Genomic DNA, 18,373 nt, shown 5'->3' on the forward strand with positions numbered 1-18,373 from the left:
AGGTCCACATTACCAAATAAGTTATTTATGTTAGGACTGGGGGATGGGGGGAATGCAACAAGCATATTGGCTTTATACAGCTATGACAATGCAACTCTCCAAAACAAAAATACATTTCACACAACTGATACTTAAAAGAAACTTAGCATTTATTTGCAGCAGGAGAGAAAATACATATAATTTATGGACTCTTTATTAACCCTCTAAGCCGAATGGCTCTGATCATATTAACAGCAACACTTTCAGGAGATGATGCAGTGGTTGGGCTGTTAAGGTTAGTAAATATATTTATTTTTTTATATTTAGGGAAAAATATCTATATATCTATCTCCAGAATTGGTCCTAACAAACAAGCCGTCCCAGGGCAGCAATTAAAACCAGATGCTAAAGAAATTCTTAGCCATGAAATATTTTAGCGATTAGTTTAACAACTTATTCCCTTAGTTTCTCTGTAGACAAGCGCACAGGCAGGAAAACAGACACAGAGGAATGAAAACGATTCAAATATGTTTAATAAACTTCTATCCCAGAAAGCATATGGGGTTTCCAAGTGTATAGACCAGTGATCTGCAATAAACATTCTCTCCCCACAAGGAAACATGGGAAGGCTGGAAGGAAGTGGTATTTTAGGATTACAGAGAGTCAGAGAATCATGTTTGCTACTTATGGATCATCATTTATGGTACAGAAACCAGTTTAGGCAAGTTTGATTCTCAGGAAATGCTTATGTTGAATCCCCATGCCACCTTCTTTTCATAGCCTAAAATCAGGCAACGGCATTAATCTCAGATAAACATTCACTGGAAAAGAATTGAACATGATCACTGCATTTTTACAAGATTTCCGACAAAAGCCTGTTAAAACAGGTCAGTTCCACATTCAGATTTCATGGGCAAAAGATATACAGATGTGTCCACATACTCCCAGGGCCTCATTCTGGTTCCCTCCCTCCCCTGTTCATTTGCTAATGGGCATAAACATTTATGCGCATTAGCAGCCGCATTGTACAAGCAGCCACGGTGAATTGATTATTCGCCAGCCATTCCCCACAGCAATGCGGGTGGGGGTGCGTGGGGTGATGGCCCGTGGTCACGTCCATGGGAACACCCAGCAAAATTTGCCCGTGATGTGGGTGTGGGGGATGGGCAGCTAACATCAGCTGACTACCCTATTCCCATACAGGGAGTCCACAGATCTAAGACACCGGAGTGGTGTCTTAGATCTGCAATCACTGTAGAAAATCATATGATGGTCAGCGACCATCGAATAATTTTGTCCCCGCTCGAAAGCTGCCATTCACATGTGTGCTGGTGCAATCCGTGTGCGGGCAGACCACACCCATGAGTCATTGCTTCAGCAACCGCACTTTATGGGGGCCCAAACTTACACAAATGTGCTCCGTGAAAACACTGGCCCTGACTGGTTTATCCAGCATGCGGGATATTATTCACTAGGGGATAGCGACCGTGCATCGCTAGGGCCCCTACAAATCGAGCGATCTAGTGAGATTGCTTAGAAAATGCCCTGAAATCACCCTATGTGTAGGCCCCATTATGGTTTTCACTTGATTTGTCAAAATGTTACCAGTACACAATAGGACTAGTCACATAGATGTTATACTTGTGCTGGTATCTGGTGGATTTGATACTATGCACTAAATGTGGGCAATTACCTATATGCACTAGATTTGGGATGATGTCCCCTGATCCGTTTATATCTGACATTTGATTAGTGGGTTGTTTTCTTTGCTAAGTAACCAGCAATTTTCTTTTCAGGTCTGATATTTAAACTAATTGTTTGATGATCTGTGCTGTTTAGATATACTTATCTACATATATTTTCTCAGCGAATAATCCCTAGTGTATAGGTAGAGTAAGCAGTATTTTGTTTGCTAAGTAAGCAGCAATTTTCTTTTCAGCCCGGATATCTGACTGTATTTTCTGTGTTAACTATTTGCGCTATTTTACAAATATGGTTTTACAATTATGGTCAGAATTTGCCCCATTATGCGTTTTTGTATTATCTTTTGGGACAATACCCTGTCAAAAGGTGACCTGCTTGTATCCTTAACATTACATTTTAATATACATACCTTAGGATATGGTGCCCCCTGTTATTGGTATACTACTAGTACTATAAGCCAGTGGTTCCCAACCCTGGTCCTCAAGTACCCCCCAACAGTGCACGTTTTACAGATATCTACACAAAATAGTGAAATAATTAGCTCCACCTGTGGATCTTTTAAAATATGCCTGAATAATCTGTGCACCTGCTGGGTGACCTGGAAAACTTGCACTGTTGGCGGAACTTGAGGACCAGGGATGGGAACCGCTGCTCTAAGGGGGATCACCTCTACATGTGGTTTAAGGATAGTCCTAGTGACCATTTATTGCCTTTACATGGAGTTAACCAGCTATTCAATACTCAAGTGTTCAGTACTCTCACCAGTGTGTTTGTTCCTGGTTTTTCTTTCTCGAAACAAAAACTTTATTCACATGGTACAGTTACGAAATATTCTGTGTAGAAATACTCAGCTTAATCATTAAGTCGATGTTGCGGTCCTCGGGCCGCAAAACTGCATGTAGTACTTCATCAGTTTTACTTTACCAAGATCCCGTTGTCAATGCATTTTAAGTTCTTAACATGTGTTTCTATTTCAATTACATACTCTTATTTCCATGCCCTGACCTACAGTACATAACCCCAAGCTCCCTTTACCATTATCACCTTACCTAGCTCTCCAACTAATTGGTATAGGCCTGCCTCTGGACAGTTTGGTAGCACTTGGATCGCTGAACTACATGGTTCTATCTTTTTATAGGGTGTGGTATGACACACCGACAGTCATTACTCAGATGTCGGAATCCCGACTGCACAGCAGGGGGAGCACAATGAAGCCCCTTGCGGGCTCGCTGTACTCGACACCTATTTTAATTTCCCTCTATGGGGGTCGTGGACCCCCACAAGGGAGCAGTCGGGATTCCGACGTCGGAGTAATGACTGCCGGAATCCCGACTGTCGGGGAGCCGTCCGGCACCCCTTTTTATACAACATCATTACTGCCACTAAGATAATATTTCTTTAAAACTGTGTGTAATCAATCTATCAGGTTATAAAAACTGAAATATTATGGTCCCTAAGTATGCTGTAGTCCATACCGGAGATTTTACGTTTACAACAAGATTAGGTCGTAGTTGCAGTCAACCTATTCAATGTCAGGTCCGTTTCTCCGACAGTCAAAAAAACAAGTGGATCGCCAAATCCGCTTGTTGGCAAAAATGCCCACTAATTTGACAATTTAGCATCCATTGTCAACAATTTGACCTTTAAGTCGAATCTGCATAGGCCAGTCCCGGGCAAAACGACCAATATAGAATACTGATGGCTGATATTTCCAACTGTTGTAAACATTGTCCAGTATTGAATACCCAAACAATGTGGTAAAGAGCTACATAAAAAAATGGGAAAGACTCAAATACACATGATGACGCAAAAGTGCTATGCCAGATACTCCAGGTCTGTTCCAGAGAGCCTGGTAGAGTTAGGCCTCCAATAACCCTATTGAATAGTGGAAGTGGTGGGTTTAGATTTCTACAAAAAGATGTTACAGTTCCAAATCTAGGCGTAGATTTATTAAGCTCGGTGAACAGATAAAGGGTTTGGTTTTTATCACCGGCCAATCAGCTCCTACCTGTCATTTTTCAAACCAAGCCTGTAACTTCATAGTTAGTAGCTGATTGGCCGGTGATAAAAACCAGACACTTTAACGCTTCACCTAGTTTAATAAATCTGCCCCATGTCCTTTCATTTTCCCCACCTGGAACACAATCCAAATTGATATCCATCTGCCTTTTCTCCCTTGTTTCCTCTCGTCCAAGTATCGAATATAAAAAGTTCAAATCAATTTATGCATCTTTGTAACATATTTCACAGCTCTTGGTGGCTATTCTAGAGGAATTGTCACCTGACCAGAAGGATTAGAATCATAAATTAAGCTCTTGTTCTGTAATGTTCATGGTAACATAAAGACATTTAGTTATTTTGTAGCATATATTTGCCAAATAGTAAAGAAAAAAACCCTACCATAAAACTTGGAAAGCATCAACACACGCACAGGCTTATTGCTGGAAATCATAAGACACCCTGGGATTAACCTCAGAACACTCATTACCCAGCAACATTTTTCCATCTCTAGAGGAAAGACAATGAGATGTCTAACCAAAAAAAAAAACCCACATAAAATTGTAGGAAACTTCTTCCTAAATGACTATACGCCATTTTACTTAATGATCTTTTTAAACATCGCTCCTCAATTACTGACATTTGCGAAGACGTGATACATATACCAGGAAATGCACCGCCTTGTTTAAGTTCTCTCACGGTTAAATACTGGTTCCGACCTTGGCAAAGCAAATAATGCTATAGGATATTTAGAAATCAGGTAAATGAACACAACCGGATTTGTTGTTTTCTCAATGCTTGAAGCAGTATTTTGTTAACAAGACAAATGTCACCTCGTTTGGTTTGCATTAATATTACAGCTGGCATGTGTGAGGTTGCCTCTGTATACCTGTCACAGGATGCGATTCATTAGAAGCATGCCTGTAGCATAAAAAAGCACAAGTCACACAACAAAACTGCTATGTATAGCAGACACTATGACTACAGTATTAGTATTAAAAGGACACTTATTACAAAGTGGATTTGTTGCGCTCTATTTTGAAGATCAAAAGGAACATTCATGTAATCAGCGTAGCAAAAAACGGAAATCTTAGCTTCATTTACTATGAACAACTGTGTCACTTATAACGCCATTTCCTTGAGTCATTATTGTGGTAAATCAGATACTAGGAACTCACCTCCAGGATCAGTGCAATATTAAAGTAACAGCGTGGTGCCAGGAACCTGAATAAGGGAATCATGTATGGCTTGGGGAGAGCCCGTAATTATAAATTCATGGGAGAGGGATGGGTACATGAAGGCAGCATATCCCGTGAAAGCGGTGCGTGTTCTTGGTTCAGTAAGGTTGTAAACCACACGTATAAGCCTTGCGCACACAAATCAGACTATTGGAATGTGTGCATGAAGTTTGGAAAAAAACAATGAGTTTGCCAAACAGTTTTTACTTATGAGAATGCAATATCTACAACAATAACACATGGTTACTACATTTGCCCCTGTTAGTTATTTTATGGATTTTAGAAAACATAGAGGTTCCGTGATGTAACTATTTCAATAGCTGTAAATTACAGTAGCTGGCACACATCTAAACATTGTGTTCATTCTAGCACCCGCTATCTTTGAAAACACATGAAGGTCCGGTTTGCTTATCAGTGCTGATATACAGACCACACTGTGCGAGAGCCCCCCTATCTCCTGTGGTGTCGCAGAGCAGCCGACACGCTATGATGCAGGACTTTTAGCCGCGCAACAGCTGCCATTGAAAGAGTGACGGCGGGCTGTCACCATTTTAAATGCAGAGCCGACAATAAGCCAATCGGAGCTTCGCAGACTGGCAGCCAATCAGCAGCCGCCAATGTGGCTGCCGTCTGTGAGCTCCAGTTAGATTGCGAGTGGCAATAAATTAAAAATTCCACCGAGGCTGTTATTGAAGAATGGACGAGCCTGACACCCGGGCCCCCTGTCTGTCAGGGGCCCGGTACTCCAGTCCCCACAGACCACCCCTATTGGCGGCCCTGCTACCATGTACCATAAATGAAGTATACTGCTCCCTGTGATCGTCAACTAACTTATGATTCAGTTTCACACACCTAGAAATCCAGATTAAGTAACAGGTCTATTTGAATCCATGAAAGATCTGCAACTGACCTACAGTATTGCCAAAGAGCAAAACTGCAGATATTGTAAGCTTCTAACATAATTGCATAATAAACAATATGAAGAAACAAGATCAACATAAAGAATGACAAATACAACAAATTACATTTTTTCCAGGGTGTTCTCAAGATAATGCTTTTCTATAATGTGTTAAACACGGTTTGCAGGCAGTTGTTCTCATTGTTCATTATGTAATGACAACTCAAACAACACATTCCCAGAATTCCATTTGCTAAACAAGAACTACATACAGTAGCTGTCATAACAATGACAGCGCCAAATGTTACTATGCAAAAAAAGGATTGAGTCCCACAGGAAGAGTTACCTGCTACAGTAGCTCATGCACTTTGACATGCTTCACCAGCAACAGGCTCCGCCCACAATTGCACAATACGTTTCCAGGACCTATTTATGTGTATGCTGCTTGGCCTAACTACAGCTGCTTCAAGGCGTGCTCAATGCTTTATTGTAAACGTTCTGCTAATAAAAGCCCAGGTAAAAAATAAATGTATAATGGAGTTTATTTATAGTTTCTTATATAGCGCAGCAGATGCCGTTTATCTTTACAATAGTAGACAGTGATAAAACAAACTGGGTAACAACAGACAGACTTGGAGGTAAGAGGACCCTGCTGCAAGCTTACAATCTATAGGGACATAGGAGGGAAACCAAAAAACACACAAGCTGGCAGGATGCAGACACTGCTATCCACGCCTGTGCTAAATGGGAGGTAGGGAGGAGCAGGTCCTGAATTCGGACTGCCATTCCTATAAATAAATAAATAAATAAATAAATAAAGAGAGAGAGAAGGAAGGATTCATACACCTTAACACTCCTAAAGCAATTGTGTACAACGTTGTAATTACTGGCCACACAGTTCTGAATGTATATACATTTGCATGTGGATATTTAAAGAGAAATACAATCCATAAAAGGATTTCAAATCGTTATTTAGCATTGCAGCCCTCTACTGTATATCTATCCCCCTGTGTGGCCAAAATAAACGGTGGCCTCCAAAATGGCTAAGATGCTCACAATGATCCTATTGAAACCAAGAGGTTCAGCATGTCGATCAGTTATTTTCTACCAACACGTATGCTTATGAGTGTGGTTACCTTCGCTATGCTCTAAAGTGGTGCAGGGAACCTCAAAAATATAGAGTAAAATATATAAAAATATGGAAATGCCCCTCAATGCTCTTTATACTTCTGAGCAATGGTTGGGGGAACCCCAACTGTTGGGTTAGTGAATATATCTCCAGTCACACATGTAATGTACAGAGAGATAAGCAGTAGGTACACTGGTGGTCCTTTAACTGGAATTATCAGGCATATTGGTTAGCGTCTAGTCTAGACGGAAGGGGTAGTCTCCTAGGGAAATCCTTTTCCTAAGAGGTAGTGCAGCGCAATCTTTCTGTTTAGCCCAGAATGTTAATTCTGGTTTTGAAATTTACAAAGTTAGTTAGTACCAACTATCGAGAGGAATGTCACCCTAATCATCTATCCCAATCCAGCTGGAAATCTATTTTAAAATATCCAGCACTCGTTCAGCAAAGCAAGCCTTTGTCAGGATTACGCGTCAGTTCCCTGCGTTCCAGCTTCATAGCGAGAGCTTGTGCCAAAATGATCCTGGCATATCTTCGGAACATCCAAATGCACAGTGTGTGTTCTCAGCTTTGTAACTCGGGAGTTGCCATGGCAACTATAAAGTAATGTGTCCTTCACATACAGAGAGATTGAATGAAAATTCTGGATCTAGTCAGGCACATCTCTATATAGCTCCGTACAGCAGAGTGTCCAGCACAGTGTAATGAAGAGTTCATATAACAATGGTATTATATGCATAGCAATGTGCCATTATCCCAAAAATACATATTTTTGGGTACTTATATGTTAGTTGGGCGCCCACTATAGTTAGGACTCTCATACACCCACTATCCATGTCGGCACGGAGTTGAAGTCCTCACTCCTTTTAAAATTGCACACCAGCAGCAGGCTTTAACTAGAAACAAAGTAAGTAATTATATTTGCTGCAAAGTTCTAAAATGCAATTTGTATCATATTTGTCTTGACATTGTACACTGGGTTTAATTGGCCTTTAATTATGGTACATAAAGAGTTTAAAAATAAAATATTATAAATTTTAAATTACAGGCCATCATCCTGGTAGACAAACTTTATTAGGTTACACCCAGGAAAGTATTGGTTTTTATTTCCCCTATTTGTTTACTGTTACAGCTTTAGGTACACTCAATCTCTAATCACATGTATGGGAGTGCAAAACAAAAGCTCATTCACATGTGGCATTCCTCCAGTATGTCCCTCAGAATGATCTAGACCTGGTAGGACTTGGTTGGCTAGTATTATAGCTGGCATGGCTGCAATCGGACATCTTGCAGTTGAGTTGTAAATATTTGGATACAACTGGCAAAAGCTTCAGTCACAAGAAGGTGTTTCCATGCCTATGGTAATGAGTGACTGTATGAAACCATCAGAGAGGATGTAATCCAGGACTATGCCATCTATTCGTTACTCAAAATGCAAAGCAGCAACCAATACTGCTTTTTACGCCAAATTCCTGGGTCAGACCCAGGTTTCTAATCCGGTTCCAATCCAGGATTCACATTTACACTGCAGTGTCATGAAGCATATCTCCAAACATCAGGAAATCCGCTGCCCAGGATCCACATGGCACCTATGTCATGGTGAGGTCAAGTCCAGCACCCTGAAAGCTGCTGCTGGGTTGCCACCAGCCTCGGCCTGGTTACAGGACGTGTATTACCTGTTTACACTTCCCCTGAACACAAGTTCAACCTGCATTATTTCCTGGGACAGACTGCTGAGTCTGGATGAGATGAGCAGCCGGCCCTGATGCAAGTGAGCTGCGTTCAGCTCAAAAATCACCCAGTGTGTATGGGCCTTTATGAGCAAATGATTAATTACCAGTTATTTATATAGCGCACACATATTCCGCAGAGCTTTACAGACCATATTTGAACATTCACATCGTCCTGCCCCAGTGAAGCTCACAGTCTATAAGGGTAATTCTGATTTGTATGCAGCAGGGTTGCATTCGCACAGGGACTGATGCTTTTGACCCGCGCATGTGCATTTCTGTGCATGTGTATACTCATGGTGGTAATAAGGCCGTGACGGGTGCGCGTACTAATTATCTTGTGCTTTTCTTCTCAGCGCAGCTCATAACAGTAATGCAATGATAGATTCAAAGTGTATCTCTTTATAACCAATAACTTAGCAAAATGTAATAAAAAGCTAAAGGAATAAAAGCAAAACTAATAGGATGCAGAACTTGACACCACTGGATATATTTATACAAAATAGGAGGAAAAGAAGCGCCTGTCCACGAAAAACCACCACAACCTGCTTGTGACCTTAACAATTACTACAGCCATCTATTCTACAACAAAGATACAGTATGATTCAGAGAACAGTCTGGGACTCATTTCCTCCTTTAGTACAAGCATTCAAGATTCTCACCAGTGCCGGATAGCAGACATAGATTATAGGGTCGCCTTCATATGTGAACATATGGATTAAAGCAGTGGTTCCAAAACTGTGTGCCTAGGCACCCTGGGGTGTCTCAGGACACTTGCAGGGGTGCCTTGGGTTGGTGGACCAGGATCAATTCATATTATTTATGGTCAATGTACCAGGCAAAACCAGTGCTTGTGGCTGCCAATCATAATATATGTGGACAAACAGGAGCAAATCCTGTCCCTCACCTGATAATTTAATTTTTTTTTTCTGAATTACTCGATAAGAAGCATTTGGCCTAGGGAAGCCTTGAAAATATTTTGATGCTCTAGGGTGCCGTGATTCAAAAAAGTTTGGGAACCCCTGGATTAAAGCTTTAAAGTGCATTTTTATAGCACTTTAGACCTTGTCTAAAACATAGGAAAAAAAAACACAAAGCACAGATCACCTGCTGTCACAGAATTCTCCCTTACATATTGCTTTGGCTTCATAGAACCAGTGCAAGAACACAAATATATACTGTATATAGAACATAGGAATATGGTCTCATGGAAAAAAAAAACATATCAATGACAAAAACAGCCCTTGGGAATGTGCTTTAATTGGCATAGTGAGGCCCTGCATAGGGGGATACAAATCTGGTATAGTTCCTTTCAAGTAAAAACAGGAGTCATTCAATATATAGATTTTCATTGGGGGGACCCAATTCAGCATGAAATTAAGAGTATTAGAGAAAGCAGTGCTGTGGTTACATTAGCCACGCAGGAGCCTGGAACCATGCATACTATACACAATTACACAGCCTTCTGCTGGGTTTCACACTGTATTGTTTGTACACCCTGAGTTACCTAGGGCACAATTCGCATAGAATAGGCAGGAAAGACAGGACTGGGGGGTTATTTAATCTTCCCAGAGGGGATTGATTATTCTACCCATAGCAAACCAGTGGCTCTGTATCACAGCCACTGCATACAATACAACAGCCCTACTACATACTGTATGTGACTGGTGAAGGAGCAGAGAGAGTGGCTGGAGCCAGGAAGGAGAAGAAAGGGTGTGATCTGCCTACAGGAACAAAAGCAGCCCTTCACCTGGCTCTGTGTGTTCACAACCCAGCCAACAACAGGGATACCACACACAGGCGTAGCACCGTGCCCAGGCTGCTCCGCTGCTCAGTGTGACTCTGCTAGGCACAATATATGACCCCTGGACCATAACCAAGACTGACACAGGTCACATTAGCATGCACACTACACTGCAGTGTCACTGCTGCTGCACACAGCACACCCTGCCACTGGGAGATTGGGTATAAGGTACACGTCTATTGCACTGCCCCATGCTAATTACACACTAGTGTCACCACTACACACCACACACAGTACTCCACTACCCGGGAGGGGGGTGTACACCCGTCCGGGTCACCAGCACAGCCACTAGGGTACATTACACAAACTCCTCCAAATCACCTTCACACCCCTCCCTCCGCCCCCTCCGAGCAAACAAAGCCGTCCGCACAGCTCCGGGGTGCCGGGGACGAGGCCACACTCACCCACAGCTCCGTGCCCCAGCTCATGGCTCCGGCTGGCTGTTGGGAAGCAGGGCGGCGGGGTCCGGGTGCGAGTGCTGAGGAAGGACGGGCGGCTCTGGCTGCGGGAGCGCTTTCCTTGTCTTGTGTGTGTGAAGATTGGGAAGGAGGAGGGAGAGGGCGGGGGAGAGAGAGGAGGCGGGAATGGGAGGGGGGAGAGCCGGCTGGGAGACGGGACTGGGATGGGCAGGGAGGAAGCATGGGGGCACGGAAACTTCACTCACTACCCAGGGCTGCTGCTACTGCTGGGACTGCGGGGTCATCGGGCTGGGGTGGCAGGGGGCGCCACTGGGAGGTATGTCCGCTGGCCTGGAGCAGTGTCGCCACTGGGAGGCTGCATGTACTCACTAGCTGTAGCTGCTGTACTATGTGATGTATCACGCAGCGAGAAACGTGTTGCAGTGGGGACGGATACATACTAATGGCTGGTAGACATAAGACTGACGGTGGCATCCAGTGGTGGAATTTGTGAGTGGTTGTGGTTGGTGCAGGTGCAAAATTATAATTTGGGTCGCTTCCTCCTCTTCAACCAAGTTAACAATATGCCACGCAGCACTGGGCCCCTTAGTCCTCAGTGGCCCGATGCAATGCACCTGATGCACCAATGGTAGTTCCACCTCCGGTGCCATCCCAATGGTCAGAGGTGTCAGAAGTAGTGTGCATGCATGAGGCTTCCCAGTACTTCCTCAACTTTGTGGCCATCAATTACGCTATGGAACTTACATGAGAGGACAATGGTGCTGCTAAGCATCATCATCTCCTCGCATACCTCCCAACTGTCACGATTTTAGAGGGACAGTCCCGATTTTCGGGTCCTGTCCCACCCGCGGCAGGCATTGTCCCGCTGCGGGGGGGTGGCAGTTGGGAGACCCCCAATCTAGTAGAATAGACGCTGTGTGCATGCGCACAGCGTCTATTCTCGAATGAAAATGAGGTTGCGGCTAATTAGCATAAGCCGCGCCATCATTTGCATAAGCCCCGCCCTCATTTGCATAAGCCCCACCCCTTTTCGGGCACACGCCGCGCGAGTGTCCCTATTTCATACGAACAGAAGTTGGGAGGTATGCCCTCGCGAGGTATGCCCTCGCGAGCTCGCTTCGCTCACAACGCTTATGGCTCAGTGGATCACATCGCTTGCCACAACTTTACTAAAGGTAATACATGGTGTTGTGGACACAAGAGGGTGGCCGAAAATCCTTACGTAGTGGCTAATGTAACTGGCATAGCTGTGTCCACAAAGATGAGGAAGTACCAGCTTCCCTTCGATAAAATCCAGCATCTTTTTTGAACGATGGCAGTCGCAAGTTGATTGACAGGAAGCTGGCATTTGTGAGTGTCACCCAGGTGTTTTCTGGGAGTGTCAGGAATACCGCAGGCGCAACTGGGCGTTTTCAGCTCTGGCCCTGATCAGCCTGTTTCCAAAGCACTGGCCGAGGAGGTCCTGGGCTACTATGCATGTTTAAATTGTTCTACTACTAGCCTCTGATGGGAAGACTATTCCACTTGTCCACTACTCTTCCTGTGAAGTAAATTTTGTTCAGATTTCCCCAGAACCTACCTCCCTCCAGTCTCAGTGCATGTCCACATGTTCATTTAGAAGAATGTTTCCCTCTTGTACCATATAGTGGGCCAGATTCTCTAAGCTTCATAAACAGCCAGCCAATCAGCTCCTACCTGCCATGCCACAGACTGTGTTTGAAAAATGTCAGACAGGAGCTGATTGGCTGGCTGTTTATCACTCTCAATTTTATCACTTTTGATGCTTAGAGAATCTGGCCCTAAAACCCTTGATATAATTGAAAGTCTCTGTCCTATCCCCCTCTCCCTTCTCTGCTCTAAACTGTACATGTTAAGAATTTTTAGTCTTTCCAGGTAAGTTTTGTGTTGTATAGTCATCTCTAATCCCTTACATATTTGTTGACTGTTGGACCGATTTGGATGAAACCAATGCAAGGTGGCTTGACCGGGTCCAGATTAGGTTCATGGCCTCCAAGACCCCCAATCCCGACCCTGTGGGGGTCCTACCACTACACAAAGTGGTTTAGGGAAGCAAGATATGGCAAAGTTGCATATCAGAGGGGGTAGAGGACATGGGGTTTAAGAAAAACAATGTGGTCAGATCCATGAGCTGGCCACAGAGAGGTATATGCTCTTTGAAAAAAAACAAATGCAAAACATCGGTTTTGCTGTGCCATTGATGGAGGGAAACCATTTAATTCTCTCCCATCGATGGCAAAAGTATTTAACATCGGCCATAAACCATCGGTAATTTAGAATCATTGATGGTCATACCTATGCTGGGCACACTACAGGCATGGGTCCGGTATGCATTCGGATGCTTGGACCATTTTGGATGAAACCAAAGCGAAGTGGCTTAATTGGGTCCAGATTAGGTTCACGGACACTAAAACCCCCAATCCCAACACCCGTGGCGGTCTCAGGGGCACGAAAAGGGGTCCAGCCACTACACAAGGTGGTTTAGAGAAGCAAGATATTGCAACGCTGCATAACAAAAATGTGGTCAGATCCAAAAGCCAACCACAGAGAGGTGTATGCCAGGCACACCATGGGTGTGGGGAGCATGTCTAAATCCTTCGACTGGATGAATTTGGATGAGAACTTCAGATGATAGAAGGCGGCACCCTCCTTGGTCTGTAGGAAGACCTGTCAAGCTTAAAACAATAGAAGGATAAAGTTCAAGAAATGCTAATTGCACATTCAAACCAGAGCAACACCAGGTACCTCAGCTCATGCATTCATATTATTCTGGATATATAGCCTCCAGAACTGAACACAGTATTATAGATGAGGATGTGCCAATGATCTATACAGTTACATTTTTACTGCTTTCTTAATGCTCCTCATTCCTCTCCCTATGCAACCAAGCATCTGACTTGCCTTCTTCATTGCTTGGTCACAGTGACTCTTAGATTTCTCTCCTCTTCAGTAGTTTCCAATATAGGGCCATTAATACTATATTGAGCCTTTGGATTTTGGAGACCCAAGTGCATGATTTGGTATTAAAATGATTTATTTATTAACAGGTTCTTATATAGCGCACACAAATTCTGCAGCGCTTTACAGAAAATAGTTATGAGCAAAAAAACACAACGAATTACAGCACAAGACAGTTTAGGACACGTACCTGGTTAATATGGATAGTTGCATCAGTAGACAGGACACTGAAGCAATTATCAGGGTGGCAGAGGTTTATATATTCTAAGAAAGGCACATGAGGAGAGAGGGTCCTGCTCGGGAGAGCTTCCATTCTAAAGGGGAGGGTTAGACAGACAGGGGTGACACAGAAGGGGAAGAAGTGAGCATAAACAGAAGGTTAGGATGAAAGATGGTCAGGTTTTATGCAGGAGGGTGGGAAGGAGTACTATTGTAAAGCGCAACGGAATCTGCTGCGCTATATAAGAAACTATAAATAAATAAGGAGTCAGCTTAGTCTTTGATATTTTAAGTCTAAAAAAGTGCTGGATCATCCAAGAGTAGACAGCAGAGAGACAGTTAGAGATATGAATGAGGATAGAGGGAGAGAGGTCTGGATGGGAGCAGTAGATTTCAGTATTATCAGCATAGATGTTATAGTGGAAGTTGAGTGAGCAAATGAGCTCACCCAGAGAGTACATGTAGAGATAGAGAAGAAGACCAAGAATAAAATGTTGGGGGACACCTACTATCAATGGAAGTGCAGGAGAGGTGAAGTCATTAGAGGTACATTTTCAAAACTGACAAATGCAAGCATTAACAGTGATAGTAAAAGTTGTTTGCAGATGTAGCAATGGTGGTATTATGGATGAATAGCCAGATTAAGCAGCCAGGAGTAGTATGCTGTGAGGATAAAGTGAGCTCACTCAAAGCAGTAGTTGTTGTTTTCTGTCCTTCTGTTTCACTTCAGCTGCAGTTATGTTTCAATTATGCCGCACTTTAAAAATGATGCACTTCAAAACTATTATGCGCACAGCTACACCATGCACACAGCCTATACGGCTCACAGCCCATGTAGTGATCTTTAAATGCATGTGCACTCATTAATTGGACTCTTCCCACGCAATCCCCAACCCCCCTACTACAATGAATGATAATCAAAGTGGCTTACATAAACACCCATGCATTCCAAGATACCATGGGTGACATTTAATAGACTGCGATTTTGCTTTTTTTGCGATAGTCATCAAAATGGCGTTATCAATTTTTTTCCTCAAATTGTCCATTTAATAGGGTGCGCAGAGTCCCGTTTTTCGCTTTTTTTCCCGAAAACTCGCACTTTGTCAATGTGCGGGAAAATTCGCATTTTTATCGCATCCAGATGTTTTCACACAGAAAAGTATACAAAACGCATATTTAATGGGATGCGCAAACGGAATTTGCACTTTTTAGGTGTCTATAAATCGCACTTTTTTCAGACCAGGTTCTGATGGGCGAATTGGTCAGAGACATGCACAGATCATTGTGATCTGTGCATGTTTCTGTTGTTAAAATAGAGTTAAAGAAAAAATTTGAAAAAATAAAACGGCGTGGGGTCCCCCCTCCTGTGCATTACCAGCCCAGGGCTCAAAGAGCCGGTCCTGGTTTCATAAAATCACAGGGAAAAACAAATAGGGGTCCCCTGGATTTTAGAAAACCAGCACCAGGCTCAAGGGCCGGTCCTGGTTCCCAAAGTACGGGGGACAAAATGACTAGGGGTCCCCCGTATTTCAACAACCAGCACCGCGCCCAACCAGCCACCAGGGTAATGCCACAGCCAGGGGGAGACTTTTTATACAAGTCCCCATGGCCAAAGCATTCATCCCCCTGACTGGTCAGCATGGGCAGGGGTCCTGGGGGAGTGGGGACCCCCCAAAGAAGGGGTCCCCCCCCTCCAGAACTTACCTGCCCATGCTGAAGCCCAGGGCTGTCCTCGATGCCCCTGGGCGGTGGACATCGAGCTGATTTTGTGTAAAAAAATAGATGATAAACTATTCTCTTATACCGTGGAACTATGAGTCCCAGCAAGCCTCCCCCGCATGCTGGGACTTGGAGAACCACAAGTCCCAGCATGCGGGGCATTAAAGGGCCCGCTGGCACTTTTAGTTCCACAGAAAACAAAATTGTTAAATAAACACACTGACACCCATTAAAAATAAAACTTTAATACATACAAAGCCCACACATACTGATACTTACCAATCTTGAGCCCGTAGGTTGGTCCCTGGGTCCGGTGCTCCAGGGCTGAAGAGTCCGGGGTCCAGGATCCGAAGAAATCCATAGGGGGACCTGTGGAAGAAAATACTACTCACCAAGTTCCTCAGGAGAAGATCTGTCCTCTTGATCCGACGTAGTCCAGGTCTTCTGCCCCGCGTCAGGTCTTCTGCGTCTACTCCCGCTGGTACCCGTCTGATGAACTATATGGAGAGAGGCTGATGTTCCATCTTCAGCGTCTCTCCTCCAAATGATTCTATTGGCCGCCAAACTCGGCTCCTGATTGGCCGCTAGGCGGCCAATATAATCATGACTTTATATGTATACTTTATAATTATGTTGCTAGCCCTATTTTTGTTCTACATGCTTGTTTAACCCGCGAGTGCCCCTTAGTTTTCCATTTCAGCACCGTTTGCTAAGAATGAGACGCGCGTGAGACGATTGAGCACCCAATTTGCATCAATGAGACGTGCGTGCATGTAAGAGGCTCGCGCGTCTCCATCTTGGTTAACCGTACACCGAGACGGAATTATATGGCACGCACGCTGGTTAAACAAGCGTGGCTCCATCTGTATTATTATTATTATTATTTGCTTGTTGGGAATCTGGATGTATCCCCTGGCCTTCCCTTACTCCCTAACCCTTTTTTATCTTTCTATACCCCTTTATAACTCTTGTTTTTCAATCAAAATTCTTGATGTTAAAAAAGGGATTTTTGTAAGAACTTACCGTTCGAATCCCATTCGCTGATATGGTCCTGGTGACACAGCTCAACACTGGGATGTAGGAGGGTCCGAAGGAGCCAGGCACCTATCCTAAAGCTTTAGAGGGTAGGCTCCACCCCTACTGCATCCCGGACTCTTCAGTTCAATCTTTCAAAGCCACTGGAACACATTAACTCAGTACAAACGCCTGCACATATTATATGCACATTTTTCAAAAATAACTTTTAACCATATAACATGAAACATCATGAACCTGGCATACTTACTGAGCGTAAGGGAGGGATCGCTGTGTCACCAGGACCATATCAGAGAAAGGGATTCAAACGGTAAGTTCTTACAAAAATCCCTTTTTCTCTTTCAATGGTCCTGGTGACACAGCTCAACACTGGGACATTCCAGAGCCGGTCCTTTGGGTGGGTATGCTCAGGTCTGCAGCTCTCATTACTGCTCGCCCGAATGATGCGTCCTCCGACGCGAACTCATGGAACCTATAGAATTTGGCAAAGGTATGAACAGATGACCAAGTGGCAGCCCTGCAAACCTGCTCAGCTGTTGCCCCATGTCGAACCGCCCAAGAGGTGGCAACCGACCTGGTGGTATGCGCATTAATCCTGGCCTGTACAGGCCTACCAAATTTAGTATATGCAAACGCTATAACAGAACGCAACCACCTAGCATTGGTCTGCTTAGAAGCAGGCCAACCCATTTTGTGTATGTCATACAAAACTAGCAAAGTATCAGTCTTTCTGACACTCTTAACTCTGTCCACATAAATGCACAAGGCGTGCACAACATCCAAATTTTTCAATTTGTCCCTTTTCCTAGAACCCTCTGGGGGTTGAAATACAGGCAGAACTATCTCCTGATTTAGATGGAAAGCAGAGACTACTTTCGGTAAAAATTGGGGTACCGTCCGAAGGACAGCCCTATCATCGTGAAATATAAGGAAGGGAGACTTGCATGATAATGCACCCAACTCCGATACTCTCTTTGCTGACGCCACTGCCAACAAAAATACCAGCTTCCACGTAAGGAATTTAAGGTCAGCCGACCTTAATGGTTCAAAAGGCGCCTTTTGAAGGCACTCCAACACCAGCGATAAATCCCATGGTGCTACTGGTTGTTTGTAGGGAGGTTTCAACCGAGACACCCCCTGCAGGAAGGTCTGTACTTCTGGTAATAATGCAATCCTTCTTTGGAAGTAAATAGACAAGGCCGAGATCTGTACTTTTAATGATTGAAGGCTTAACCCGGAGGAAAAACCATCCTGCAAAAATTCCAACATCTTTGCCAATCTAAAGCGTGATGTGTGTGACTTTTGTCTTTCACACCATCAAATATAGGTCTTCCAGACCCTATAATAATTCGCTGAAGACACTGACTTTCTGGCTTTTATCATTGTGTTAACCACCGCCTCTGAAAATCCTTTACTCCTCAAAATGGCGGTTTCAACAGCAAGGCCGTCAAAATTAATCGAGCTGAATCCAGATGGTTGAACGGTCCTTGTTTTAGCAGGTCTGACCTCAGAGGTAGACGCCACGAGT

The 18,373-nt window shown here is 43.9% G+C and overlaps 1 protein-coding gene across 3 annotated transcripts in view; it reads right to left on the reverse strand.

Moving 5' to 3' along the window:
* FNBP1L (formin binding protein 1 like) overlaps positions 1 to 11,123 on the reverse strand; it is a 98,492-nt gene extending 87,369 nt beyond the window's left edge. For 2 of the 3 annotated variants that reach the window (XM_083157078.1, XM_083157079.1), the window contains exon 1: positions 10,882 to 11,118. In XM_083157078.1, the coding sequence (XP_083013204.1) occupies positions 10,882 to 11,118 (237 nt within the window). Of the gene's footprint in view, positions 1 to 10,881 lie in introns of all 3 variants that reach the window. The other variant, XM_083157077.1, reaches the window with a different exon arrangement.
* Between the last annotated feature and the right edge of the window lie 7,250 nt (positions 11,124 to 18,373).

Source organism: Crinia signifera, chromosome 8, assembly GCF_055691185.1.
Source record: "Crinia signifera chromosome 8, ASM5569118v1, whole genome shotgun sequence".
Lineage (NCBI taxonomy): Eukaryota > Metazoa > Chordata > Amphibia > Anura > Myobatrachidae > Crinia > Crinia signifera.